Source organism: Heptranchias perlo, chromosome 1, assembly GCF_035084215.1.
Source record: "Heptranchias perlo isolate sHepPer1 chromosome 1, sHepPer1.hap1, whole genome shotgun sequence".
In the NCBI taxonomy this organism is placed as follows: domain Eukaryota; kingdom Metazoa; phylum Chordata; class Chondrichthyes; order Hexanchiformes; family Hexanchidae; genus Heptranchias; species Heptranchias perlo.
This window is the reverse complement of record NC_090325.1, coordinates 182,866,159-182,893,258: the sequence shown is the minus strand read 5'-3', so window position 1 is coordinate 182,893,258 and position 27,100 is coordinate 182,866,159. Positions and strand designations below refer to the sequence as shown.

The 27,100-nt window shown below is 42.3% G+C and overlaps 2 protein-coding genes across 2 annotated transcripts in view; one reads left to right on the top strand and one right to left on the bottom strand.

Moving 5' to 3' along the window:
* Positions 1-17,880, top strand: part of igfbp7 (insulin-like growth factor binding protein 7) — a 32,666-nt gene extending 14,786 nt beyond the window's left edge. The window contains exons 2-5 of the mRNA XM_067994366.1: positions 5,750-5,859; positions 11,154-11,270; positions 13,343-13,451; positions 17,529-17,880. Of these exons, the coding sequence (XP_067850467.1) occupies positions 5,750-5,859; positions 11,154-11,270; positions 13,343-13,451; positions 17,529-17,545 (353 nt within the window). The 3' untranslated portion in view covers positions 17,546-17,880. The remainder of the gene's footprint in view (positions 1-5,749; positions 5,860-11,153; positions 11,271-13,342; positions 13,452-17,528) is intronic.
* A 12-nt stretch (positions 17,881-17,892) lies between these two features.
* The window catches only part of polr2b (RNA polymerase II subunit B), a 49,037-nt gene continuing 39,829 nt past the window's right edge, over positions 17,893-27,100 (bottom strand). The window contains exons 20-25 of the mRNA XM_067994365.1: positions 25,122-25,211; positions 24,202-24,309; positions 24,010-24,123; positions 21,100-21,260; positions 20,124-20,319; positions 17,893-18,317 (exon numbers count right to left, since the gene is read on the bottom strand). Of these exons, the coding sequence (XP_067850466.1) occupies positions 18,228-18,317; positions 20,124-20,319; positions 21,100-21,260; positions 24,010-24,123; positions 24,202-24,309; positions 25,122-25,211 (759 nt within the window). The 3' untranslated portion in view covers positions 17,893-18,227. The remainder of the gene's footprint in view (positions 18,318-20,123; positions 20,320-21,099; positions 21,261-24,009; positions 24,124-24,201; positions 24,310-25,121; positions 25,212-27,100) is intronic.

The following is a 27,100-nucleotide window of genomic DNA, read 5'->3' as shown; positions in this document are numbered from 1 at the left end:
GAGAGAGTTTAGGAGAAATATATTTACACAGACAGTTGTTGGAGCATCGAATGCCTTGCCACATGACTTCAAATCTCACCATGGCAGTTTGCTGCTTGGGACTTGTCTGGTGTGTGTGCACGCATGTGTCAGCTAATCACTGGATAAACTCTCTGAGCCATCAGGGAGCCCTCAAAGGATATGTTAACACAAATTTCCTGGACTTTAATCGAGATGCATCACTAACTGAAGCAACTCTGGAAAAAATCTGGAAATGATAAGCTGGTGTCAGTAAAAAAATGACTATGGTTAACTAATGTCCTTTTGGAAAGGAAATCAGTTGTCCTCACCTGATCTGGCCTATATGTGACTCCAGTCCCGCACCAATATGGTTGACTCTTAACTGCCCTCTGAAGTGGCCGAGCATGCCACTCAGTTGTATCAAAGAGCTACAAAGAATCGGCATTGTGTGAGTAATCTTCACCACGTGGGCTGCAGCAGTTCAAGAAGAAGGCCCACCACCACCGTCTCAGGGTAACTAGGAATGATCAATAAATGCCAGTGGTGCCCATATAGCGAGAATGAATTTTTAAAAATTCTCCAGTGGAAAATGTCATTTTATCCGGTATTGTTTCAGCTAGTGAGGCAACTGCATTATTGTCCAGGAAATTTGTGTTAACATATCCTTTGACGGTTCCCTGCTCGTTCAGAGTTCATCCAGTGATTAGCTGACACACATGTACACACATGCACACCAGAAAAGTCCCAATTATAGCACCCCTATTGTTTGACCCCTGGTCTGTGTTGATTTAGCTGATCACATGTGTGGCAACTGGAGGGTCTCTACAATTGGCTCCACAGCCTTGGTAAGGGAAGGGAAAATCAGCCAGGATACTGATTTGTGATCAACCAATAGCACCTTTTTTTTTCGTTCATGGGATGTGGGCGTCGCTGGCAAGGCCTGCATTTATTGCCCATCTCTAATTGCCCTTGAGAAAGTGGTGGTGAGCCGCCTTCTTGAACTGCTGCAGACAATGTGATGAAGGTACTCCCACAGTGCTGTTAGGTAGGGAGTTCCAGGATTTTGACGATGAAGGAACGGCGCTATATTTCCAAGTTGGGATGGTGTGTGACTTGGAGGGGAACGTGCAGGTGATGTTGTTCCCATGTGCCTGCTGCCCTTGTCCTTCTAGGTGGTAGAGGTTTCAGGTTTGGGAAGTGCTGTTGAAGAAGCCTTGGCGAATTGCTGCAGTGCATCCTGTAGATGGTAAACACTGCAGTCACGGTGCACCAGTGGTGAAGGGAGTGAATATTTAAGGTGGTGGATGGGGTGCCAATCAAGCGGGCTGCTTTATCCTGGATGATGTTGAGCTTCTTGAGTGTTGTTGGAGCTGCACTCTTCCAGGCAAGTGGAGAGTATTCCATCACACTTCTGACTTGTACCTTGTAGATGGTGGAAAGGCTTTGGGGAGTCAGGAGGTGAGTCACTCGCCGCAGAATACCCAGCCTTTGACCTGCTTTTGTAGCCGCAGTATTTATGTGGCTGGTCCAGTTAAGTTTCTGGTCAATGGTGACCCCCAGGATGTTGATAGTGGGGGATTCGGCGATGGTAATGCCATTGAATGTCAAGGGGAGGTGGTTAGACTCTCTCTTTTTGGAGATGGTCATTACCTGGCACTTGTCTGGCGGGAATGTTACTTGCCACTTATCAGTCCAAGCCTGGATGTTGTCCAGGTCTTGCTGCACGCGGGCACAGACTGCTTCATTATCTGAGGGGTTGCGAATGGAACCGAACACTGGGCAATCATCAGCGAACATCCCCATTTCTGACCTTATGACGGAGGGAAGGTCATTGATGAAGCAGCTGAAGATGGTTGGGCCTAGGACACTGCCCTGTGGAATTCCTGCAGCAAAGTCCTGGGGCTGAGATGATTGGCCTCCAACAACCACTACCATCTTCCTTTGTGCTAGGTATGACTCCAGCCACTGGAGAGTTTTCCCCCTGATTCCCATTGACTTCAATTTTACTAGGGCTCCTTGGTGCCACACTTGGTCAAATGCTGCCTTGATATCAAGGGCAGTCACTCTCACCTCACCTCTGGAATTCAGCTCTTCTGTCCATGTTTGGACCAAGGCTGTAATGAGGTCTGGAGCCGAGTGGTCCTGGCGGAACACAAACTGAGCATTGGTGAGTAAGTGCCGCTTGATAGCACTGTCGACGACACCTTCCATCACTTTGCTGATGATTGAGAGTAGAAGGTAATTGGGCGGTAATTGGCCGGATTGGATTTGTCCTTTTTGTGGACAGGACATTCCTGGGCAATTTTCCACATTGTCGGGTCGACGCCAGTGTTGTAGCTGGTGGAAGTGCACATAAACGCACATCAAGTATCACAGAGGGTTATTTGAGCATCGAATGCTTTGCCATAGGGAGTGGTTAAGGCAGAGACCATTGCATCTTTAAAGGGAAAAGTGGATAAATATTTGAAGCAGAGGAAGATACAAGTTAGGGCTTGGTGTGACACTCACTGTCATTGCTCAAAAAAGTAATGGCCACTTGGGAAGGTGGAGAGAGAGAGTGGGACTAATGGTAGGATACCCTCGCAGCAGAAGAGGGGAGAAAAATGGTGTAGAAAATGTTTTAAAATCCTCTCCATTAGAAATTATTAAAGTAATTTTTTTCAAAAGTAGAGAGTTTGTGAAGGGGATGTTATTTAGTAAAAAACAGAAATATACTTTGCCCTGTTACAACATTATTGTGCTCCCTAGCAGTTCTTCCAGTTAAATATTGTGGTTATGTTCAGCATTTCAACTCAACAAAATATTTGTTCCACAAGTGCAGTCATGCACTCACACAGTACAGGCCATACTTTGGCAGGATTCCAGCGCTGGATTCCAGAGATGAGGTGAGAGTGACTGCACATGACATCAAGGCAGCTTTCGACTGAGTGTGGCACCAAGGAGCCGTAGCAAAACTGAAGTCAATGGGGATAAAGGGGAAAACTCTCCAGTGGCTAGTACCTAGCACAAAGGAAGATGGTTGTGATTGTTGGAGGCCAATCATCTCAACCCCAGGACATCGCTGCAGGAGTTGCTCATGGCAGCATCCTAGGCCCAATTATCTTCAGCTGCATCATCAATGACCTTCCCTTCATCATAAGGTCAGAAGTGAGGCTGTTCACCGATGATTGCAGTGTTCAGCTCCATTCGCAATTCCTCCAATAATGAACATAAGAAATAGGAGCAGGAGTGGGCCACACAGCCCCTTGAGCCTGCTCCGCCATTCAGTCAGATCATGGCTGATCTTCAATCTCAATTCCACTTTCCTGCCCGATCCCCATATTCTTTGATTCCTCTGGAGTCCAAAAATCTATCTATCTCAGCCTTGAATATATTCAACAACTCAGCATCTACAGCCCCCTGGGGTAGATTCACAAAGATCCAAAGATTCACAACCTCTGAGTGAAGAAATTCTTTCTCATCTCAGTCTTAAATGGCCGACTCCTTATCCTGCGACTGTGCCCTCTAGTTCTAGACTTTCCAGCCAGGGGAAACAACCTCTCACTATCTACCCTATCAAGCCCTCTCATAATCTTTATGTTTCAATGAGATCACCTCTCATTCTTCTAAACTCCAGAGAGTGTAGGCCCATTTTACTCAACCTCTCCTCATTAGACAACCCTCTCATCCCAGGAATTAATCTAGTGAACCCTTGTTGCAGCAACTCATCAAGGCTTCTTCGACAGCACTTCCCAAACCTGCGACCTCTACCACCTAGAAGGACAAGGGGAGCAGGCGCATGGGAACACCATCACCTCCAAGTTCCCCTCCATGTCACATACCATCCTGACTTGGACATATATCGCCGTTCCTTCATCGTCGCTGGATCAAAATCCTGGAACTCCCTACCTAACAGCAAAGTGGGTGTACCATCACCATACAGACTGCAACAGTTGAAGATGGTGGCTCACCACCACCTTCTTAAGGACAACGAGGGATGGGCAATAAATGCTGGCCTTGCCAGCGACGCTGATACCCCAAGATTGAATTTTTAAAAAGGAAATCAATGATATATTTACACTATCACTTTGGTTAAAAGTTATATAAACTCTGTCAAATGTGACTAAAATATATATAAAATCAAAATATTTTGAACTTTAGCATAATACTTTGCTCAATCATTTTTAAATTAGCATAAGAGTATCTGTAAGCAATCAAGACATATCAACATAGCAGCGTGCTCATTAGCAATGGATCAGTATCAGCTTTGTGTTTGCTTTACTCATACTATTTAATAATTCACCTTAAAACTATGCAGCAGCACGTCTAATCTTATTAACAGCCCGCGTGCAGTGACATGTCAGGCTAGTTTTGCTTAACGGTTGCACTCTATTAATTTTTTGCTGAGACTGATCTATTAGTAGAAGTGACTTTTAACCATTGGTCCTTGTACGGTTCCATTAAGCACTGGATTAATAATAACCACAGCCCAGTGCACAGATTATCCACTGAAAGGTTTTGCTGGCGTTGCTGAACCTTTCTATGGTGAATATTTCATTCCATTATGAATAAATGTTTTCCCTGCGGCTGGATTTTTTTTTGCTGCATAGTTTTCGCACTATTGACTCCATTTGTTGGTTTGTCCTCTTTGAATTTTGTGGACCTAGAGGTTTGGAAAGAGCGACCTTTCGTATTGCTCCTGGATACCAAGGTCTACTTGTATGAAAATTGATAAGAACGTGGATTTAAACTTTATACGTGACTCTTAAGGCTTTCACGTTACACACCTATGAAAACCACAAAATGATAAAGCTTGGGAACCCCTGGTCTAATGACTTTAAGGGGTAGATTTTTGTCTGGGTAGATTTAAAATATATATTAACTTATCTTTTGTTGGCGGCCCTCAGGGTAAGGTGGCCCCCTTACCTCAGGTACATTTAAATATATTTTATTTAACACACATGTAATTTGAGTACAGGGAAAAGTTATATGAGGTCATTAAATTCTTTGTGACACTCCAAAAGAGTGGATGAAGTGTTCCGGATGAAGCACTGACTACTACTGCTATCTCCATAAACATTGCTTTCACTCTGCTGCCACAGAGGTCTCCTGCCCGGCCCCAAACATCCGATCTCTCCTGCTTTGTACCTCTGCCAGCAGACTATTGATGTCAGATGCTCCGAAATTGATGGCTCTTCTTTTTGCCATCTATGCTATGGCTGCTGAGCTCAGGTGTGTTCCCTCTTCCTGTGTCGCCATAGCCCATTTAAGCAGTAGCAAGTTTCATATCCTGCTGCTGCACCAGGTCTCCGCCTCAGTTTCTATTTTCCTCCCCCCACCACCCCCCCCCCCCCCACACACAGTTGATAGCTTCCATTCACGGGACTTCTTGTTCCGAGTTTCTGCTTCTCATGTGGTTGCGGCCCCTGTTTCCCCACCCTCACCCCACTGTGTTAACTGAGGCATAGCAGGCTAAACGTGCACTGCTTGCCTGTCTCTAATTATTTAAATGACATGATTCCGAGGGTCAACACTATCAAAATGGTGGCTAGAAGCCCATCCTGGCTTACCTCAGGTGGCAAAATTGTGGTACCTGAATTTCCAGGCTATGATATATTTTTGTGGAAGTAATACACCTTAAGGTGAATAATTATCATAGGTGGCTCTCCCTCCATTGCTGATCACACAAGAGCTAACTTCAAATGCTAGCCCTCCCTTTGTGCAAGTGATAACAACAGAGGAACTAAATTCACATTATTTCCTTCTGCAGCTCCAGACATTGTGACACAGCCTAAGGAGATCTGGAATGTCAGTGGGGCCCAAGTTTACCTTACCTGTGAAGTTATTGGAGTACCTACTCCGATACTCACCTGGAACAAGGTTGGCAAATTTCAAACATTCATTTCTATTCAGTTCGTACAGTTTAGAACTTTTAGAAAAAGTTGTTTCTCAAATCTTTCTAAATCACCTCATGCATTTTGGGGAAATTAAAATTGTATCCCCCAAATGTAATTACAGTTTTGTGCATGTGTTTGAGAATTGATTAACACATTTACATTAATAATTTGACTAATTAGAATCTGTACCTATTAACACTTATTATGTTAAAGTAAAAAAGGATTTCCATTAAGCCCATTGAGTCCATACCTAAGGAAGGATGTACTTGCCTTAGAGGGGGTGCAACGAAGGTTCACTAGATTGATTCCTGGGATGAGAGGGTTGTCCTATGAGGAGAGATTGAGTAGAATGGGCCTATACTCTCTGGAGTTTAGAGGAATGAGAGGAGATCTCATTGAAATGTATAAAATTCTTAGAGGGCTTGACAGGGTAGATCCTGAGAGGCTGTTTCCCCTGGCTGGAGAGTTTAGAACTAGGGGTCATAGTCTCAAGATAAGGGGTCGGCCATTTAGGACCGAGATGAGGAAAAATTTCTACACTCAGAGGGTTATGAATCTTTGGAATTCTCTACCCCAGAGGGCTGTGGATGCTCAGTTGATGAGTATATTCAAGACTGAGATGGATATATTTTTGGACACTAAGGGAATCAAGGGATATGGGGATAGTGCGGGAAAGTGGAGTTGAGGTAGAAGATCAGCCATGATCTGAATGAATTCCGGAGCAGGCTCGAGGGGCGTATGGCCTACTCCTGCTCCTATTTCTTATATTCTTATGTCATTACCAATCCTAATTGTCTTAGTCCAGTAACATGTCAGTGATTCAGTGAATCCACTACAGTCATGGGACTCACATCTCATCTGTTAGCCACACCATGCATTGGACAATAACTCAAACAAGAATTTCATTCTGCTCATCGTATCTGTGTTAGCCCTTGGCTAGAGTAATCCAAAACTAATCCCACTGCACTGCTCCCTCCCTATATCTTCCTCTGCTTCAAATATTTATCCAGTTTTTCCTTAGAAGATGCAATGGTCTCTACCTCAGTCACTCCCTGTGGCAAAGCATTCCATGCTCCAGCAACCTTCTCAGTAAAGAAATTTCTCCTAACCTCTCTCTTTATAACAATTTTAAATTGATGTCAACCTTGTCACTGACTTCCCCAACCAGAGGAGATAGTCTTTCCTATTCACCCTATCAAAACCATTTAGAATTTTAAAGAAATACTTCATTAAATATTCTTTTAGCTGTCTCTGCTCCAGTGGAAATATAGGAACATAGTAACAGGAGTAGGCCATTCAGCCCCTCAAGCCTGTTCCACCATTCAATTACATCATGGCTGATTGTTGCCTCAACTCCATTTGCCCGACTTTGCTCCATAGCCTTTAACACCCTGACCTAACAAAAATCTATCGATATCAGTCTTGAAAATTACAATTGACCCAGCACCCACAGCCTTCTGGGGGAGAGAGTTCCAGGTTTCCACTACCCTTTGTGAAAAGGTGCATCCTGATTTCACTCCTAAATGGCCTAGTTCTCAATTTAAGATTAAAAGCCCCCTTGTTTGGGATTTTCCCACCAGTGGAAATAGTTTCTCTCTATCGACCCTATCAAATCCCTTAATCATTTTAAAGATCACCCCTCCACCTTCTAAACTCGGGAATACAAACCAAGTTATGTAATCTGACCTCATAATTAACTCTTTAAGCCCCAGTATCATTCTGGTGAATCTGTGCTGTACCCGTTCCAAGGCCAGTATATCTTTCCTGAGGTTCGGTGCCCAAAACTGAACACAGTATTCCAGTCTGACCTAGGCTCTTTACAACTTAAGCATCACTTCTTCACTTTTGTATTCCAACCCCCTTGAGATAAAGTCCAACATTCCATTAGCCTTTTTGATTCCTTGTTGTACCAGTACGCTAGCTTTTTGTCATCTGTGCACATGGACATCCAAATCCCTTTGCTCCTCCGCAGCTCTTAGACTCTCATCATTAAGAATATATTCCGATTTCTCTTTCTCGGATTCAAACCTTACACATCCCCACCTTGAACTCCATCCGCCGCAGTTTTGCCCACTCACTTTATCTGTCTATGTCCCTTTGTAACTTCCTCCTCCCATCTACATAACTTATAGTGCCTCTTGGTTTCATCTGCAAACTTGGATATACAACTCTCTATCCCATCATCCTATGATAAAAAGCTGAGGGCCCAGTACAGATCCCTGGGGTTCACGAGTCACATCCCACCAATCAGAGAACATTCCCTTTATCCCTAAACTCTGTCTCCTATCTCTCAACGAATTACCAACCCATGTCACAAGGTTACCTCCAATTCCATGCACATCCATGCTGACCCTGTGTCCAAGTGTCCAAGTGCTCAGTCACTTTATCTCTGATGATAGATTCTAGTTACTTTCCCACAGCCGATGTTAAACTGACAGGTCTATGGTTTCCTGCTTTCTCCCTCCCTTTCCAATGTGAGAACACACTGTGACTAACATATCTGCAATTTCCTCACATATTTCTACTCTGAAATTGAAACCATCACGTCCTGGATATTTGTCTCTCTTAAATCCCATTATTTTCTCCATAACCTTTTTTTAACTTATATTAGATCAACTAAGTTCCTCCCCTTGACTTAATTTTAGGTTTCCTTGTATTTTGTCCTCTTCCTCCACTGTGAAAATGGATACAAAGTACCCATATAATAAATCTGCCATTTCCTCATTGTCCCATTATAATCTCACCTGTATCTATCTTTAATGGGCCCACAATCCCCTTTACCACTCTTTCTCTCAATATATTCATAAAAATTCTGCAGTTACAGTGTTTTGTACAAATTTATCATTACTTCTTTACTCTTGTACTCTATGCCCCTATTTCTAAAAGCCAGAATGCTGTTGGCCTTTTTATAGTTTTATCTACCTGCAGTCGTACTTTCAGGTAATTATGTTTTTGAACTATGTGTCATGCTTCAGTGTCTTTCCAATGAGTATATACTACCATTCACATCTTTCCCTCCCAAAATGTATTACACTTATCTACATTAAATTGCATCTTTCACTTGGTTTGCCCATTCCTCTAACTTGTCTATATCTTTCTGGAGTCTTTTACAGGCTTCTTCACTGTTTGCCAAGCCCCTACTTTTGTGCCATCAGCAAATTTCAAGACAGTACTCCCTATGCTCGAGTCCAAATCATCTATATTTATCAAAAATGGACCCAGCACTAACCACTTCCAACCTTTCTCCATTATGAGCGACATCCATTTATCCTAACTCTGTGGCCTGTCAGTCAAGCAACTTTCTATCCATGCTACTACATTTCCTTTTGGACCATACACCTAAATTTTTCTAACAGGCCTCTTGTGAGACACCTTATTGAACGTCTTCTGAAAATACATATACACTACATCCATTGCATTCTCTTTATTCTAAACAGTCATCTCTTTTAAAAAAAAACCTCTAGTACATTTTCAAACACGACTTGACTTTAAAAATATCTGTGCCAGCTGCCCTTGATTAACCTATGCTTTCTCAATGCTCACTGGTTTATTTTGAATTATGGATTCTAAGAGTCTGCCCATTACAGACATTGGACTAACTGGTCTGTAGATACTCGGTTTATCTGGATTTTCCTTTTGCAACTGTATATCCTAGTGAACAGAAGACAACTGGGAGGATTTGCAGGTTGGGGTGGAGGAGGTGGGGGGGTGGGGGATTGGCGGAAAGCGACGCTGGCTATTGCCCTGGAGGAATTGGTAAGTTACCAGTTACCTCTGCACCATTTCCCTTTAACGAGTGCTTAGAGCCTGTCCTTCCTCCCCCAAGTCAATTCCAGAGAGTCACTCTGTTGCTTTACACTATTGAACAAACCGCTGTATTAATACAAAAGGCCATGAAGCCCAAATGTTGCCATCTGTAGAACATAAACGGGCACCATACCAACCTCAATCCTTTTCCTATCCCTGAATTCAAGTAAGCCAGAGAACTACCAAGTTGATGGTCACCTAATAGCACGAGTTCAACTTACTTGATTATTTGTCTGCCACTCTCAGTGCATTTGCATATGGCACTGGTGGACAGGGGCCACAATTTCGGGCATCAGCAGCCAATGAAGGGCTGCTGGTTGCCTGTGGAGCACCAGGAGGTTTTCCAGGGGAACGTGGATGAAGTAAAAGCAGGGATGGTGAAGGAGAGGCAGAGAGAGAAATGGGGGGAGGGAATATGGAGGAGGAGAATGGGCCTGTTAGGGGAAATGTTTTACTTTGTATTTAGGTCCTCCTCTTTGTAAGCACTTCTTACAAAGGGGCACTGTACATCTGAAGTGCTAATGAGGTGATTTATGAGGAAGTTTCCTAATCTGAATAATTTTCCTGGCCCTAATAACCCTTAGAAACAATTTGTGCCTTTCATGCTGCCTGGCCACATTGGGCCTCGGGCCTCCATGCCCAAATATACAGGAGGAGAAACACCTGTCATTGCATTACCAACCCTATGGTATGGTTACTGTGTTCAATAATTTAATTTCAATGTCCTACACTACTACAGTTGCAATGGTGTACATGTGAATTCAAGTTTTAACATTCATTGCAAATGATCCAAGTTGTTTTTAGACCTGTTTTGTGGATTTTATTTAGGAAAAATAACTGAGGTAAAATGTGGTTGCGGTTTCAGCAGTTTGTTTGAGAAGTGTTGTCAAAGTCTGATATATGGAGGGTCTGGAATTCAATACATTTTGTTGGTTGAATGCATCTAAACTGAGTTTTTGTTACTGCATTAAATTCAGACATACTTTCCCGACAATGATAACATTGTCATGCTCCTTGTTACATAAGTCTGTACTGACAGCTGATAAAGAACAAAAAAAAGCGTGACTGCTTAGAGGGACTATTGATGTTATCTTGGACTGGAATGAAAACTTTGATTTGCTATAAAGAGCCGTTATGTGTGAGGAAATAATAAACTGTTGTTGCTAACTAAATATTTGCTCGTTGAAGCTTTGGAATAATTTAGAATGGAGTCTTTTAGCTCTATTTGTGCTGTTTGGGAACTGCAGACAGAAGCATTCATTGCACAGCAGAGCAGTTTGACATGGTGTAACCTGTCTCGGGGTAATACAGAACATACCATACGTACAGGAAGCACTCTTCATATTAAGCACCAAGAATATGCTCAAAATGACACAGTCCTTCAGCATTCTAAAATATTATTATTTTGTGAAACCAGATAAGATTCTATTTATGATTCACAATTTCATGCTTTGCTATTTTAAACAATAGGTGATGAAAACAGCTACTGGTGTGGAAAAGATGGAGCTTCTGCCTGGTGACCGTGACAACCTTGCCATCCAGACTCGTGGTGGGCCAGAGAAGCATGAGGTGACAGGATGGGTGCTGGTAAGTTTTAATCTAGGTTTAAGAATATTAATTAGGAATTTATGTAACCTCTACAAAAGCAAATCTTAAATTTACATTTTCTGCAACTCTCACAGTGAGGGATGGAACACCTTTCCACATTTTATACACAAAACAATCCCCAGTCAGACTACATTACAACAGTGACCACACTTTTAAAGTATTTCATTGGCTGTAAAGCACATTGGGATGTTCTGAGGTAGTGAAAGGCGCTTTATAAAAGCAAGTTCTTTCTTTTATGACATGGCTACCTACAGAGTAAAGCACTCTCAACTCTGCTGCAAAAGTGAGGAAAAGATTTCTTTTGTACGCTGTGGACTAGCTTGGCCGCCCATTCATAGTAAAAGGACAGAAAACGTGTGTAATGAAATAGCAAACTCATAAAGAACAGATTAACTGGAACCTCAGAACAGTGCCCCTCGCTTCACCAGGTGGAGTGCTTCTATTTCACACTAGCCTGTGATGGCCCCTCTGATTGAGATTGCGCATTTTGTGCTGTACTGTGTCAGTTTTGTGCTAGCTTCTGTCTCCACATGGATCAAGAACCAGGTTGAAAATACCCAAACCCAGTCCCCTCTGGAGACTGAGTGAGGAGACTTTCATATCACCAGTCTGGTCTGCCTCCAAACCACGGTGGGGGAACGGACTGTGTCCCTCACACAGTTCAGTTTAAATATTTTAAAACAAATACATTGTAGCTTTCAGTAATCTGAAAGGCCGGAATAGTTTACTTTTATTATCTATTCTGCTCAATGTAATTTGCTTTCAAGGTTATCTGCTCATTTTTAAAAAGAGCCTGAATAAAACTGAACTGCAATCCCATGTTGCTGCCTTGTTATAAGTATCTGCAACTTGTTTAAATACATTTGCTTATCATAAAATGGAACTAACATATTTGAACTATGTGACTAAAATGTAAAAGAATATTGCAGAATCGCCTGGATTAAATCCCCCAGAACTGGGCACTAATGGCACTAAATTCACAATCGTGCTGTGAGACAGATGGTTTGTTGGTGCACTGACTCTGCATTAAATTAAGAGTTCATCTTATTTCCCAGTTTTTAAAGGAGTCACAAAAACAGCTTGCAGTTATATAGCACCCTTAATGTAGAAAAAACATCCTATGGTGCTTCACATAAGAGTAAGGAGAAACAGACACTGATCCAAAGAAGGAGAGATCAGGAGAAGTGAACAAAACATTGGTTAAAGACTTGGGCCTAGAAACGTGATGATGCCGCCCCTATTTTATAGGTGCAAAATGGGCACCTAAGCATCCAATATGGAGGGTGGCAGAAATGCGTCGCCTGCTATATTGGTAAAGGCTCCAGTATAGGCGTCCTGGGCCCGCGCCTGAAACAGGTGATAACAGGCATATGCAAATAGGGGGCTTGACGCATTTGAGGCCCCCCTTCCTGAAATTGGGCTGACCTGAACGTAGCCGGCGCCAGGGGCCGCCACCAAAAAGGTACGTTATTTTTTTAAATACTTGGCTGAATCTTGAGCTGGAAGATGTAGGAGTGCTCTTCCTGGCTCCACAAAAATCCCGAAGACCATTGCTGGCTCCGGCCCTCCCTCCCAATCTCGTCCTCCCTGGACGGCCATTGCTGGGAAAGCAGCCTGCCCAACTTTCTCATCCTAGAATTGGCGAGCTGTCTCTGGAGCCCCGATTGGCGTCTGCAATATGCTAATGAGTCCCGGGTGAGCCTCTGGTGCACACTCCCAGCACGCCGCCTAATTCAGGCCCAAAAATGGACCGAAACAAATTTCCATCCCTTGGGCTTTAAGGAGGATCTAAAGGAGGAGAGGGAGGTGGAGAGACTAAGTGGTTTAGGGATGAAATTCCAGAGTGTGGGACCTAGTATGCTGAAGACATGGCCGTCAATACTAGAGATATGAGAGGTGGGTATGCACAAGATTCAAAAGTCAGAGGAATAGAGAGTTGTCAGATTTTAAAGTTGAGACTTTGGGGAAGCGGATATATAATACATGTAAATTCTGCACATAATTTTCAAAGTGTTATGTCTCCCCGCAACTTTATTTTTATTTATGTTTAGATCTCTCCTCTCACTGAGGAAGATGCCGGAGAATATGAGTGCCATGCATCAAACTCCATGGGGGAGGCTGCATCTGCTGGAAGTATCCACGTGGTTGATGAACTAAAAAGTGAGTGTAGCGTTTTATATATATAAATAATGTTCAAGTGCCACAAAGTACAGTAGATACTTTTTGATCTTCATGACTGCTAGAAGGACTGCTGGTTGTGTATATTCCTTTGTAGAAGTGAATTATACCTGCTAATAATGCCTAAATTGGGATAATTGAAATCAATCAGAAATGAACAGACGAGAGATATCTTACAAGACTCATTTCATATTTACCTTAAAATTCAGTGATGTGGAGATGCCGGTGATGGACTGGGGTGGACAAATGTAAGGACTTGCACAACACCAGGTTATAGTCCAACTGTTTTATTTTAAATCACAAGCTTTCGGAGCTTACCTCCTTCGTCAGGTGAGTGAAGGGTTCTAAAAGCGCATAGCATATATAGTCAGAGAGCAATGCCTGCTGATTACAGATAATCTTTCCAACTGCCCCCTATCACATCGCGGCTGGGAGACAATCACAGCAATCAAAGGTGTCGTTGGTGTTTAGACAGGTTAGCCATGGAAAACATTACATCCCAGTATACTGAATACACAATGGGTCAGATTACAAAGACAGAGAGAAAGAGACCCGAAAGGCAGAGAGAGAGAGAGAGAATGTCCAGTTGTATTAAAAACAGATAACATGTAGCGTGACATGAACCCAAGATCCCGGTTGAGGCCGTCCTCATGGGTGCGGAACTTGGCTATCAATTTCTGCTCGACGATTTTGGTATGGAGTTTGTGGCAAGGGCCAAAGCCGATTGCTTCAGTCTTCCCAATGTTTAACTGGAGGAAATTGTGGCTCATTTAAGACTGGATGTCAGGTAAGCAGTCTGACAGTGGAGGGGTCGAGAAAGGTGGAGAGGTAAAGCTGGTTGTCCTCACTGAACATGTGGAAGCTGACCCAATGTCTGTGGTCAATTTCACCAAGGGACACCATATAGCCAAGGAAGAGGGTTGGCCCCATAGGTAACAGTGCATCAGGAAGAGAAGCCTTTGCTGGAGCTGTTCTGGCTATACTTTGATAGGTAAGAGTGGAATCAAGTGAGGGCAGGGCTACTGAGCTAAACAACAAAGGAAAGCCGTGGGAGGATGATGGTGTGGTTGACCGTGTCAATGGCTGCAGAGTCGAGGAGGATGAGGAGAGAAAACGCACCAGTCAGTCACAGAAGATTAGTGAAATTTCAGTGTTATGGCAGGGGTGGAAACCTATTTGGAGATTCAAAAGGAGTTGTAGGAAAGATGGTCACGGATTTGGGACATGAAGAGTGATGACAAGTTGTGTCTGACTAACTTGATTGAATTTTTTGAGGCGGTAACAAGGAGGGTCAATGAAGATAGTGCATTTGATGTAGTCTGCATAGATTTTAGCAAGGCTTTTGACAAAGTCCCACATGGCAGACTGGTCAAAAAAGTACAAGCCCTTGGGATCCAAGGAAGAGTGGCAAGTTGGATCCAAAATTGGCTCAGTGGCAAGAAGCAAAGGGTAATGGTCGACGGGTATTTTTGAGACTGGAAGGCTGTTTCTAGTGGGGTTCTGCAGAGCTCAGTACTAGGTCTCTTGCTTTTTGTGATATATATTAATGATGTGGACTTAAATGTAGGGGGCATGATTAAGAAGTTTGTAGATGATACAAAAATTGGCCGTGTGGTTGATAGTGAGGAGGAAAGCTGTAGACTGCAGAAAGATATCAATGGACTAGTCAGGTGGGCAGAAAAGTGGCAAATGGAATTCAATCCGGAGAAGTGTGAGGTTAATGCATTTGGGGAGAGCAAACAAGGCAAGGGAATACACAATAAATGGGAGGATACTGAAAGGTGTAGAGGAAGTGAGGGACCTTGGAATGCATGTCCAGAGATCCCTGAAGGCAGCAGGACAGGTAGTTAAGGCACATGGAATACTTTCCTTTATTAGCCAAGGCATGGAATATAAGAGCAGGGAGATTATGCTGGAACTGTATAAAACACTGGTTAGGCCACAGCTTGAGTACAGTTCTGGTCACCACATTACAGGAAGGATGTAATTGCTCTAGATAGGGTATAGAGGAGATTTACAAGGATGTTGCCAGGGCTGCAGAATTTTAGCTATGAGGAAAGATTGGATAGGCTGGGGTTGTTTTCATTGGAACAGACAAGGTTGAGGGATGATTTAATTGAGATGCAAAATTATGAGGGGCCTAGATAGAGTGCATAGGAAGGACCTATTTCCCTTGGCAGAGAGGTCAATAACCAGGGGGCATAGATTTAATGTGATTGGTAGAAGGATTAGAGGGGAACTGAGGAAAAATATTTTCACCCAGAGGGTGGTAGGGGTCTGGAACTCACTGCCTGAAAGGGTGTTAGAGGCAGAAACCCTCAACTCATTTAAAAAGTATCTGGATGTGCACCTGAAGTGCCGTGACCTACAAGACTACGGACTAAGTGCTGGAAAGTGGGATTAGGCTGAGTGGCTCATTTTTGGCCAGCATGGATACAATAGGCCGAATGGCCTCCTTCTGTGCCTTAAATTTTCTATGTTTCTATGACAGCTGTTTTGAAAGGGAGGAGATAGTACCCAAGAAGGGGGAACCAAGACTGGATGTCTGACAAGCAGTCTGGTAGCACAGAGGCAGTGGAGGAGTTGAGACAGGTGTTGTAAAGGTAGAGCTGGGTGTCATCAGCGTACATGGAAGCTTCAGACGATGAAGAGGAGGGGGCCAAGGATAAATCCTTGGGGGACTCCTGAGGTAATGGTGCAGGGGAGGGAAGTGAAGCCACTGCTGGAGCTGCCCTGGCTACAACTAGATTGATAAAAGTGGAACCAACCAAGGTAAGTCCCACTGAGCTGCACCACGGAGGAGAGGCATTGGAGGAGGATGGTGTGGTGGACCATGTCTAAAGTTGCAGAGAGGTCGAGGAGGGAAACTGCCAGTCACAAGAGGATGTAATTTGTGACTTTAATTAGCGCCACTTCATTGCTGTGACAGGAAACCTGATTGGAGAGATTCAGACAAGGAAAGATGGGCACAGATATGGGAGGCAACATCATGTTGAACTTTGGAGAGGAAAAGCAAGGTTGGAGATGGACCAGTAGTTTGCAAGGACAGAAGGGTCAGTGATGGGATTTTTTTTTGAGGAGGGGTTGATGACAACTGTTTTGAAAGAGAGCAGACAGTACCGGAGGAGAGGAAAATATTTACAATGTCGGCTAGCATGAGGGCCAGGAAGGGAAGTTGGGTGGTCAGCAGTGTAGTGGGAATGGGAACAAGGGAGCAGCAGGTTTTATGGACAAGATGAGTTCAGAGAGAGCATATGGGGAGATAGGAGAAAAACTACAGGACATGGGATCAACACTAAGAATTGGGGGGGGGTGGGGGGGAGTTGGAAAGGAGAGGTTTAGCTTGTTGAGCAGGAGGAGAAAAGGGAAGCAGCAGAGGCAGCTGAACAGATGGTGTTAATCTTAGCAACAAAGTGGCCCATGAATTCCTTGCACGTTGTTGGAGGTGAGGGTGAAGGGGGCAGGGGGGCATTGGTTTTAAAGAGCGTTGATATTGGAGTAAAGAATCCAGGGAATTTTCTTTGCTCTCTGGGATGATCGTGGAGTAGTGAGTGATTTTGGAGGGAAGAGCGAGGCCCGATAGTATTTGAAAATGTATATGCAGATGGTAGGTTTTGTATATGAAGATAATATATATGCAGCCATCTTTCCATAATTCTGTCCTGCAAGCGACAACATTAATTCACTGCTGCATGTGCTCTTTTTCTGGCCCTTTACTGACTTCATCTGGCCTTAAATTCAGATATGAAGTACTCTCTGATGGGAATGGTGACTGATCCCTAAGAGATATTTCCTTGAAAACATGGTCAGCCAGGTGTGCCTGCACAGTGAGATTCCTGAGGAAGCAGTGTATTTAGCAAATCAAGTACAGATTGTTGCAAGTGCTGAGTTATCATACAGACAGAAGGAAACTAAAGCCAATGGATAATGATTTTTTAGCATACACATGGAAAAATGAAATAATTAAGTAAAAAATCTGCTAATGAGACAGGACTCATTTGCCTAGTAGGTAGAGTAAAACTGAGTATTTCTTATTAACTTTGGTGTTTTGTTTTACAGTGAAAGAGAAAGTATGAAAAAGTAAATGAAAGGAATCAATGACATTCCCAACCACTAGCTCAGCATGGAGCTCATCTATTTACAGGGAATTCTGGGAGTAAGTGCAGACTATCTGTGTGGTGCCTTTTTGAATACGTTACCACTTGAGTTTTCCAGGGATCTTTCCCAAGCATGTATGCTGTATTAGTTTAGTTGCTCATAATAATGGTTGCTGATGTGACTCACTTTTACTGTGCTTACAATTAGATTTTTTTATAAATCAAATATAGGGGCAAAGGAGTACAAACCATTCTGTATTATCAAGATATAAATTGTATAAAAAGTTATAAAATAAAAAAATGTTTATCTTCAATACATACAAAGATTAAAATACAAAATTTTATTTTTGTTTTCACAACAAAATCTACTTACAACGCTGGCAAAGTTAAAACACTGATCAAGTCACCAGTGAGAACAGTAAACATATGAACAGGCACAGAACAAGTGTGGCCAAAGATCTGGTGCATACATAGGTAACACTATGATGTCTTCAATACACGGCTAAAGACCTGGTATTTATATAAGTAACACCATCACAACCTCTCTGTACCACCTGATGCGCACTGTGCTGCAAATAATTTTGCCAGTCACATATTTTACTGTTTCAGTATTTTGCCATGTGCTTAGCACGTCTGTGCAAAGCTCATCATTTACAGTCCATCATGAAATCATCATTCGTGGTGCAATACTCATTGACATCAACTCCTGGAAGAGAAGTTTGCAGGCATAGGGCATCCGTAATAATGAGATCTGTAAATCCAAGAAGAAGATAAGTAAAAGGTAGGCATCAATTTCATAAAAACCACACTTCCATTTTTATTCCCTTACCTATCACAACATTCTGCTCCACTGACATTCCTGGTCATTTACAGTCTATCCTCATTGCTTAAAATCGCTTGTTCATTGTTTTGAGTCTTTTCTCCAAAAGTCTTATCAGTTACTCTGGAGAAATCAGAGCCATTGACTTCAGCCAAACTGAGTGTAAAACCTACTTTAGGTTTTTAAAAAAAAAATACCCTTAGGCTGTTTGCAAAGTTATTTTTTAAACCACTGGTTCATGTCAGTTTTACAAACATTTTCAATTTGTAAGATTTTTTTTAAAAAGTGTCTATATATGGTGTTTTTCCCCTCACTTCTTGTAAATTGCATACTTGGAAACGAACATTTTCCATTGCAGGCACCCAGTGCCAGCATCATCAGCTGCAGTAAAGCTCCCTAACTGCACAGCATGAACATAGGAATATCCAGGACCAGAAATGACACTACAGCACATCTGGCCAGTCATAAAAACTAATACTCGTCTCACCCCCTCCCTCATATTTATCCAATTCTTCCACTTTAATTTGCCTGGAAAGTCCATCCCACATGTTCACCACCCTCTGTGTAAAGTAGCTAAATCTAAACTGTGTGCATCTTTCCTTTTCGAACCTTGAGACGTGTCCCCACGTTCTACAGTTTGTGGCAATCTGAAACATATTACCGAGGTTTCATTTATCAGATGCTTATATTTTACAAAAGCCATCCATTGACCCGAGAGAGCCAATTCAAGCCAGTTTTTTTTGGACCCATGCCCACTAGAAACTGGATTGAGACTGCCCAAACTTATTTCATAGCGGACGCTTACTGGCGACAGACAGAGGAGGCTCCATCCCATCTGTCCGGATGGATTTTCAGTTGAGGTCCCAGGGATGAAAGACCACAAAACCACTGCACCAACCAAAACTAAGACCTGCAATGGGTCTAAATTATACAACTGGTTTTGCATAAGGATATTTTAGGCAGATACTGATGAGGGAACTGAGAACAAGGACCACCAGAAGATGCATTGAACCAGACAGGGAGAAAGCTCAGTATGGGAGAAGGGATTGCAACAGTCTCTAGTACCAGCTGGTCTTTTCAAATTGTAAACAGTTTATCTGCCCTACAATTCTATTAATCTTTTAAACCAATGGAATACAATGAACAATAATTTATGATTTCCTCACGAGTCTCAACTACAGAATGAAAAACTAAAGTAGGGAAATTTAAAGTAACAATCCTTTTCAAGAGTACAATTCACACTTCTAGGTCAGGAAAGAGGAGTTTTAGCATGCAGACTCCCACCCAGCAGCTTTACTCAGCCACATGCAAATAATTAAAATTGGGGTAATTCACTCACTTACCCCTTGGGCACAAGTAAAATAATGCAATAATCTGAACACAGAAAGCAACAGTTCAGACTTTTGTGTAGTTGGAAAAACGCTGGACAAGCAATATACTGCACTTCTTCAATACAGTGAGGCATACAATCAGAAATATACTATATGCAAACAAAAATACAGAACTACACATTCCTAAAATCTGTCCAATAACTCATCTAATAGAGCATGCAGAAGGTGGGTTTGTACGTCTACCTAACATACACATTTCTACAAGTTAGGAGGAGTTTACCTGACTCTGTGTTCACACTCGTCACACGAAACAACCATCACAACTTCTTAGAAATTACAGGATGCTAATCTCTTTAAAACTACTGTTCGTACTCAGAAAACAAGTTCCTGAAAGTTTGACATGTACCTGAGTTTTGTTTCGACATCCTCTGCATTCATAAGTGTGTGTTCTGGTATTAGCAATCGCCATGAGCCCACAAAGATTGCATACATGCACCTGATAAGGATCAGAAACCTCAAATAGCCTCTCTCTCAAAAACTGGGCTGCACCATGGGCAATCTGACAATCTCGTTCCATCTCTCCAAAACGTAGACCACCATCACTGAAAAGAAAACCAACCCAAAAGTTATGTGGAGCAAAAGGCAAAAAAAGCCCTATCTGTAAATTAAGCCAGGTTAGCTCAGATAATTTAACCTCTTTTTTTCCCCCTCCTTACAAAAAAGAAAAACAGGAGAAATGAATTGCAATATTTAAATTCTCAAATCAAAATCTATCAACTTGTAAAGTCTGATTATAGCAGACCAAGAACATGCAAACTAGTGTCACTGAATCAATTTAACTAGACACCTAAGATGTAGGTTATAAGCAAGAATGGAGGTCACAATAAAATGTCATTAAATGCTTGAACACTACAGGACTGAATTTACTCTACCCTCATTGTCAGCTAACTGGCAGTTGACACAAGGCCAGTGCCTGACAGATGTCACTTATCCACAGTAAAAGCCACTTGTCAGCCAATTTAACTGAAGCTCACATTATGTGCATTGGCCTTTGGTGAAAGCATTGGAGCTGAGCCTGAGCATAAACATCAACATCATGTTCAAATATACTTGGCCAGTCACACCCCAACCATTACTGGTCAGATATTAAAAGGGTTGGAAAAAAACTTGGAAACAATATAGAAATTGTCTTAAGAATTTGAACATAAATTGAATAATTCAAACTACAAGTATAAACCGCAACTGAAAGGACTTGGGAGTCACAAGATCATGAATAGTATATGGCCTCTGATACACTACACTGGATTGTTGGTCAAAGCCAACAATTCCAAAGTGTTTTAAATTCAAAAACAAAGTAAGATATACACCAAGTTTCATCTCACCGAGATCGACCCTCCATAGGCTGCCTGTTAAGGATCTGAACAGGTCCTCGAGCACGGGAATGAATTTTGTCATCTACCATGTGTTTCAGACGCTGGTAGTAAGTGGGACCAATAAAAATCTGCGATGTGAGTTTACGCCCTGTAAATCCATTGTATAAAACCTAAATGAGAGAGGGCACATTTCTTTGAATATATAATTTTTTGTCTTATGTAGATGAACACAACAATAGCTACAGTATTTATGCTGACTGGAAAGTGAAGGGGCATCACACGGTTTTCAAGACTACATTCTTCCTACCAGAACTATCATTGCATTATACTCTGCATATAAAAAATAAAAATTGTCACTTAGTAGCAAACTGATTGGACTGTGGAAACCATGTTTCCCTCAGTAATAATGGACACATGGTTAGCACAGACCAATCCTTGCATTCCCATTCCATAGCAAGTATCTCCAATTCCTGTAATCCATCCATCTAGTATCCCAGCCAGACATCTCTCATCTGGCCTGGACCGCATTCTTTAGCTCCCTGGACACCCCTCTTGCTTGGACTTGGCTCCTCAACCTCCTGGACTAACAGAAATTAGAGCACAGAAGGAGGCCACCCAGTTCATTGTGCTTGTGCCAGAACTAGCTCTGCAACTGGAGTTATCTATTGAAAGATTCTATTACAGGGCTGGAAAGTAATGATGTTGTAGTCTTTATGCTAAAACCAAATCCATATGGATAGAGTTAAGAAATGGGAAGAGAAATGGTACAATTCTTGGTGTGCATTACAGGCCACCAAACAGTGGAGATGACAGTGGGAGAGATCTGAAGACAGTACAAAAAGATATGCAAGAACATCAGGGCAGCTCATTAGGGCACGGTTGTATAAGTTTTGAAACATTGCTAACCAGCAGCACAGGCTTTAACCTAGCCAATAAACTGGCTACCTAATGCTGTTAACTTGTTAGCTATCTAAGGAGTCTAATCCTAAATTAACCTCACCAATTTATATCAATCTAAGATATTGATCTCGACTATAATTTGATAATCAGCAATCCAGCTGAATTACTGTGACACGACTGAACTGCCTTTAGAACCACTATTATTCATTTAATTAGTTAACCGTATCTACTAATAACTTGCATACTCAATGTTAAAATGTAAGTATTGCTAATTATGACTTCTTCTCTGATGATTAGGCAAGAAAGAGTTAATTCATCCACTCAGTAATGTGGATATCCTAATTGGAAGTTAGTATGGTAAATGCGCACTCAATCTGAAATGGATGATATATGACAGTTTGGCGAGCCAAATAAGGGCACCATCCGTTTCTAGCCATAAACTGGGCGGTAAAACCTACAGTTCCTTAGTGAGGAGTTAAAGTGAAGGGGTTACGTTCTAGTTCTTTGACAAATATTTGTCGGGATATCGATCCAGTGCCCTTACATTACACAAATACGAAAAAGTGATGCTGCTCGTTTACAGAAGTGAAAATTTCTCCACAGCAACAAGCAAGAGAAGCTCAAAGCTACATTTGACCGAGTACACTATGGAATGGTTCATCTTAGAAAGGAGCTGTAAAAAAAACATTGAAACCAAAGGCTCAGAGAGATCTTTGTGAAACTGCAGGAGTTGCACATGTTGTATGTCTTTTGTTCTACAGCAGGTTCTATGAACATTAAAAAGAATTTAGAAACTGTAGTACGGTTTATAATGCATTTGGACTGCATAGACGCTTTCCAAAATATCTTCATTCAAAGTTTGGCAAAGCTGGATAAGATTCTTCAACACCATTTTGTCATGGAAACTTTGCTGACTACCAGCATTCTGGACCCCAAGCAGACCTAAGTAGTGCAAAGAAAATAAGACTGCATCGGACTAATACTTGAACTGCTGAAGATGGTAATTTTGAATGTCACCATTATGTTTCAGAGGCCCACAAACAGAACAGCTTCCAACTCTCTCCACTGCCAAAAAGATATATTTGGCTTTCAGCATCAACCACTAATGCCAACAGGACATTCTCAGTCTATACAGACCCTGAAGTCAAACATCAGATTCTAACTAAGGATAAACTTAAGGTTGCTCCTAATGCTGAAGTTTAGCACCTACAATAAATCTGATGTAAACAACTGATACTGTTCTATTTTAATTTTTTGGAAAAAATATAGTAAAATAATCGTGCTCGCAGTAAATCTATGCATTTCATTTAGGGTCACTGCTAGCAGAACGTGGATGAGAACTGTGTATCCATCTTTGTTCATTCCACTTTGAGAATGTGTGGTCCAAACCTGGTTTCGAGACCAGGATGGCACCTGGCTGTAGGATTTGGTTCCTGAGCCAACCAAATTAACTGGGCCCACTCTTGCAGCTTATCCAGCCTGTTCGAGGATTGAGGATCTCTGCCTATGTGGCATTCTCTTATACTGTGCAGGAAGCTTTGTGTGGCAATGTCCCGACATTACAATGTCACATAACCCTCCCCACACCCACTTCTGACCCGAGTCAAGCACTATCAAATTGGAAGCAAAGAATAAAACACTTTAAAATGCAAATTCACTGACTAGAAGAACTTAATTCTATGCACATAAACGTTAGGAATTGCTGCCAATAATGGAAGAAAAAAAAACTGCAATGCGATGCAGAAAAGGGAAGAGGGAAAAGCATCACATTTAGGTGATCAAGGCATTTTTTCAACAAAAAAGTGTGTCCTGGAGGCTCTTCAATCCATTAAGTGGCAGGGTACTTATTTGTATGTGGAAGCTGAAAGAATGAGGAATGGCAAATGTGTCACACAGTGCCCATTCTCATGTGAACAGTGGCCTCAGATACAGCCTTAGTCATCTTACAGCTGCCACTAAAATGCTGCGCCAGGTTGAACAAATTCTCTTCTGCATATATACAAAAGGAAAAGAAGTTACCTCATTGCCTCGGAGGTGATATCCATACTCTGATAACAAGTTAGAAATCTTCTGTACATTAACTGCGTCATTGAAAGGTGTAGCATCACCAATTTCACCCTTGTTTGCCGACACCTGAAAAAAAAAACTTGCATGAGAATGTAGACAGCAACTCTGCACAACAATAATTAAATCTTTACACTTCAAACTTACCTTCCCTTGCAGACACTCAATCAAGTGACCAATTGTCATTCGAGAAGGAATGGCATGTGGATTGATGATAATATCTGGGGTGATACCTTCGCACGTGAATGGCATATCCTTCAGAGCAAAAGACCAAGCACAAAGAAATCAGAAAGGGGGAAACAAAAGTTAAAAACAACATAGGTTAATACCTGTTGCTTCTTGCCCTATCCCGCTCACCCATTACCCCTGTCCTTACTGACTTACCCTGGCTCGCCAACCTCAATGCCTCAAATTTTAAATCCTTGCCCATCCTCTTCAATTCCTTCACAGCCTCACCCCTCCCCACCTCCAGTCTCAGAGCCACTGCATGAACATTCCGCTCCTCTGACACAGATCTCTTGTACATGCTTCCCCACCCCACTGTTGGCGGCTGTGCCTTCACGTCTGGTTCCCACTCTCTGAAATTTGATCCCTAAAATCCCTCCAGTTCTCTCTCTCTTTTAGCAGCCTCTTCAAAACTCATCTCTTTTTCCCTGGCTTGGCATCTATTTTCCACATGCCTATCCGTGAAGCAACTTGGGATGGTTTTTATGTTAAAGGCACTATTAAAATTCAAGAAGATACAACTTCTCTTCTAGTTTCAATCGAACCAAATAATGTTGTATGGGAACATACAATTCAGTATGCGAATTCCACTGTATTACAGATTGTGCCAAAGGAGTGGAGAAAAATGGATGAAAAAAACAAAATTTAATTCTGAACCACTCAGCAGATCAGGTAACACCTCTCTCCACAGATGCTGCCTGACTTGGAGTGTTTCCAGGATTTTTCTGCTTTTATTTCAGATTTCCAGTATCGGCAGTATTTTGCTTTTTGATTCTGAACAGCTTTTCCAGAATCTGAAATCAGTTTTTTAAACCCGAGTCCATACTACATCAATTCCTTACTTCTTGTCTGTATTGGATACCGCATGTACCCTTCTGACCATGACGACTTGCAAATTTGTCTCCAATTTGTGGAATTCGGACAGATCGTACCTGTGCAAAAAGAGCATGCGGTAAACAAGAGTCAGATAGTTGCAATGATGACTGCATTGTCTTGCTTGAATAATTCTTGCTCGCAAGTCCTAATGGAAAGGAAATGCCTCGTAAAGGCAATACATGAGAGAATCATGCCAACAGTCCACACACCAGAATTGCTGTGCTGGCTGATTGACCCAACACACGTTTTAGTTTTGCAAGAGCTTTCTCTTTGACTCAACTACCCAGGAACATGTTATTTCAAATTTACAAGCACCGTGCTATGATCCATGACGTCTGTTTTGGGCTACATTTTCCACCACCATTCGTGACTGGATATGGCAGTACAGCAGAACTTTGACCTGATCCATTGGTTGTGGGATTGCTTAGCTCCATCTATAGAATGCTGCTTCTGCTGTTTAGCATTCATGTAGTCCTGTGTTGCAGTTTCACCAGGTTGGCATCTCATTTTCAGGTATACCTAGTGTTGCTTCCAGCATGCTCTTCTCCACACCTCACTGAACCAGAGTTGATCATCTAACACAATGCTGATGGAGGAGTGAGGGATATGCCGGACCATGAGGTTACTGATTGTGGTAGCATATCACACAGCCACTTTTATGTTAGTCAGTTGTCAACCATCCAAACATATGCTGCCCTTTTTATCTTTATTGATTCTGCTCTGCAGAATTTCAGTGTTTTGTACTTTGTCTTGCCATTTGATCCACATGATATTTCATGGGCTCTACAGATTTAAGTTTTTTTTTTAATAGCTCTTTTAAAACATCTCATATAGATACCCAAAGTTTCTGAGCTGTACGAGGTAGGTGTTATCACAACAGAATGGTACACTCTTAGCTTTGTAACAAGTCTGATTCCAGACTGGTTCCAAAGTCTGTTTGGGGAGCCCCTACGCATAACTGGTTCCTTATTGCAGTTTGAAATTTTTCAACTGATGCAGTCATGGGAATGTCAGTTTCACAAATAGATAAACTGTTGAACTGTTTAACCCCTCCACTGCCTCTGATTTGTCACGCTGCTTGTCCAACAACCAGTATTGGATGATGAACAGAAATTTTCTCTAACTAAATATTGGGAAGACCGAAGCCATTGTCTTTGGTCCACGCCACAAACTCCATTCCCTAGTCACCGACTCCAACCCCCTCCCTGGCCACAGGTCATATGGTTCACAACCTTGGCATCCTATTTGACCTGGAGCTGAGCTTCCGACCTCATATCCACTCCATCACTAAGACCACCTACTTCCACCTCCATAACATTGCCCATCTCCGCCCCTGCCTCAGCTCAACTGCTACGCAAACCCTCATTGATGCCTTGGTTACCTCTAGACTTGACTATTCTAATGCTTTTCTAGTCAGCCTCCCACCTTGCACCCTCCGTAAACTTGAGCTCATTCAAAACTCTGCTGCCTGTATCCTAAGTGTCACCAAGTCCTGTTCACCCATCAACCCTGTGCTCGCTGACCTACATTGGTTCCCGGTCCGGCAATGCCTTGACTTTAAAATTCTCATCCTGGTTTTCAAATCACTCCATGGCCTCGCCCCTCCCTATCTCTGTAACCTCCTCCAGCCCTAAAACCCTCTGCACGGCCCCGTTTTCTTCACTCCACCAGTGGCGGCCATACCTTCAGCTGTCTAGGCCCTAAGCTCTGGAATTCCCTCCCTAAATCTCTCCGTCTCTCTCCTTTTAAGATTCTCCTTAAAACCTACCTCTTTGACCAAGCTTTTGGTCATCTGTCCTAATATCTCCTTATATGGCTCGGTGTCAAATTGTGTTTGGTAACGCTCCTGTGAAGCGCTTTTGGACACTTTACTACGTTAAAGGCGCTATATAAATACAAGGTGTTGTTGTTGAACTGCATTTGGTTGGCTGTTCCAATAACAATA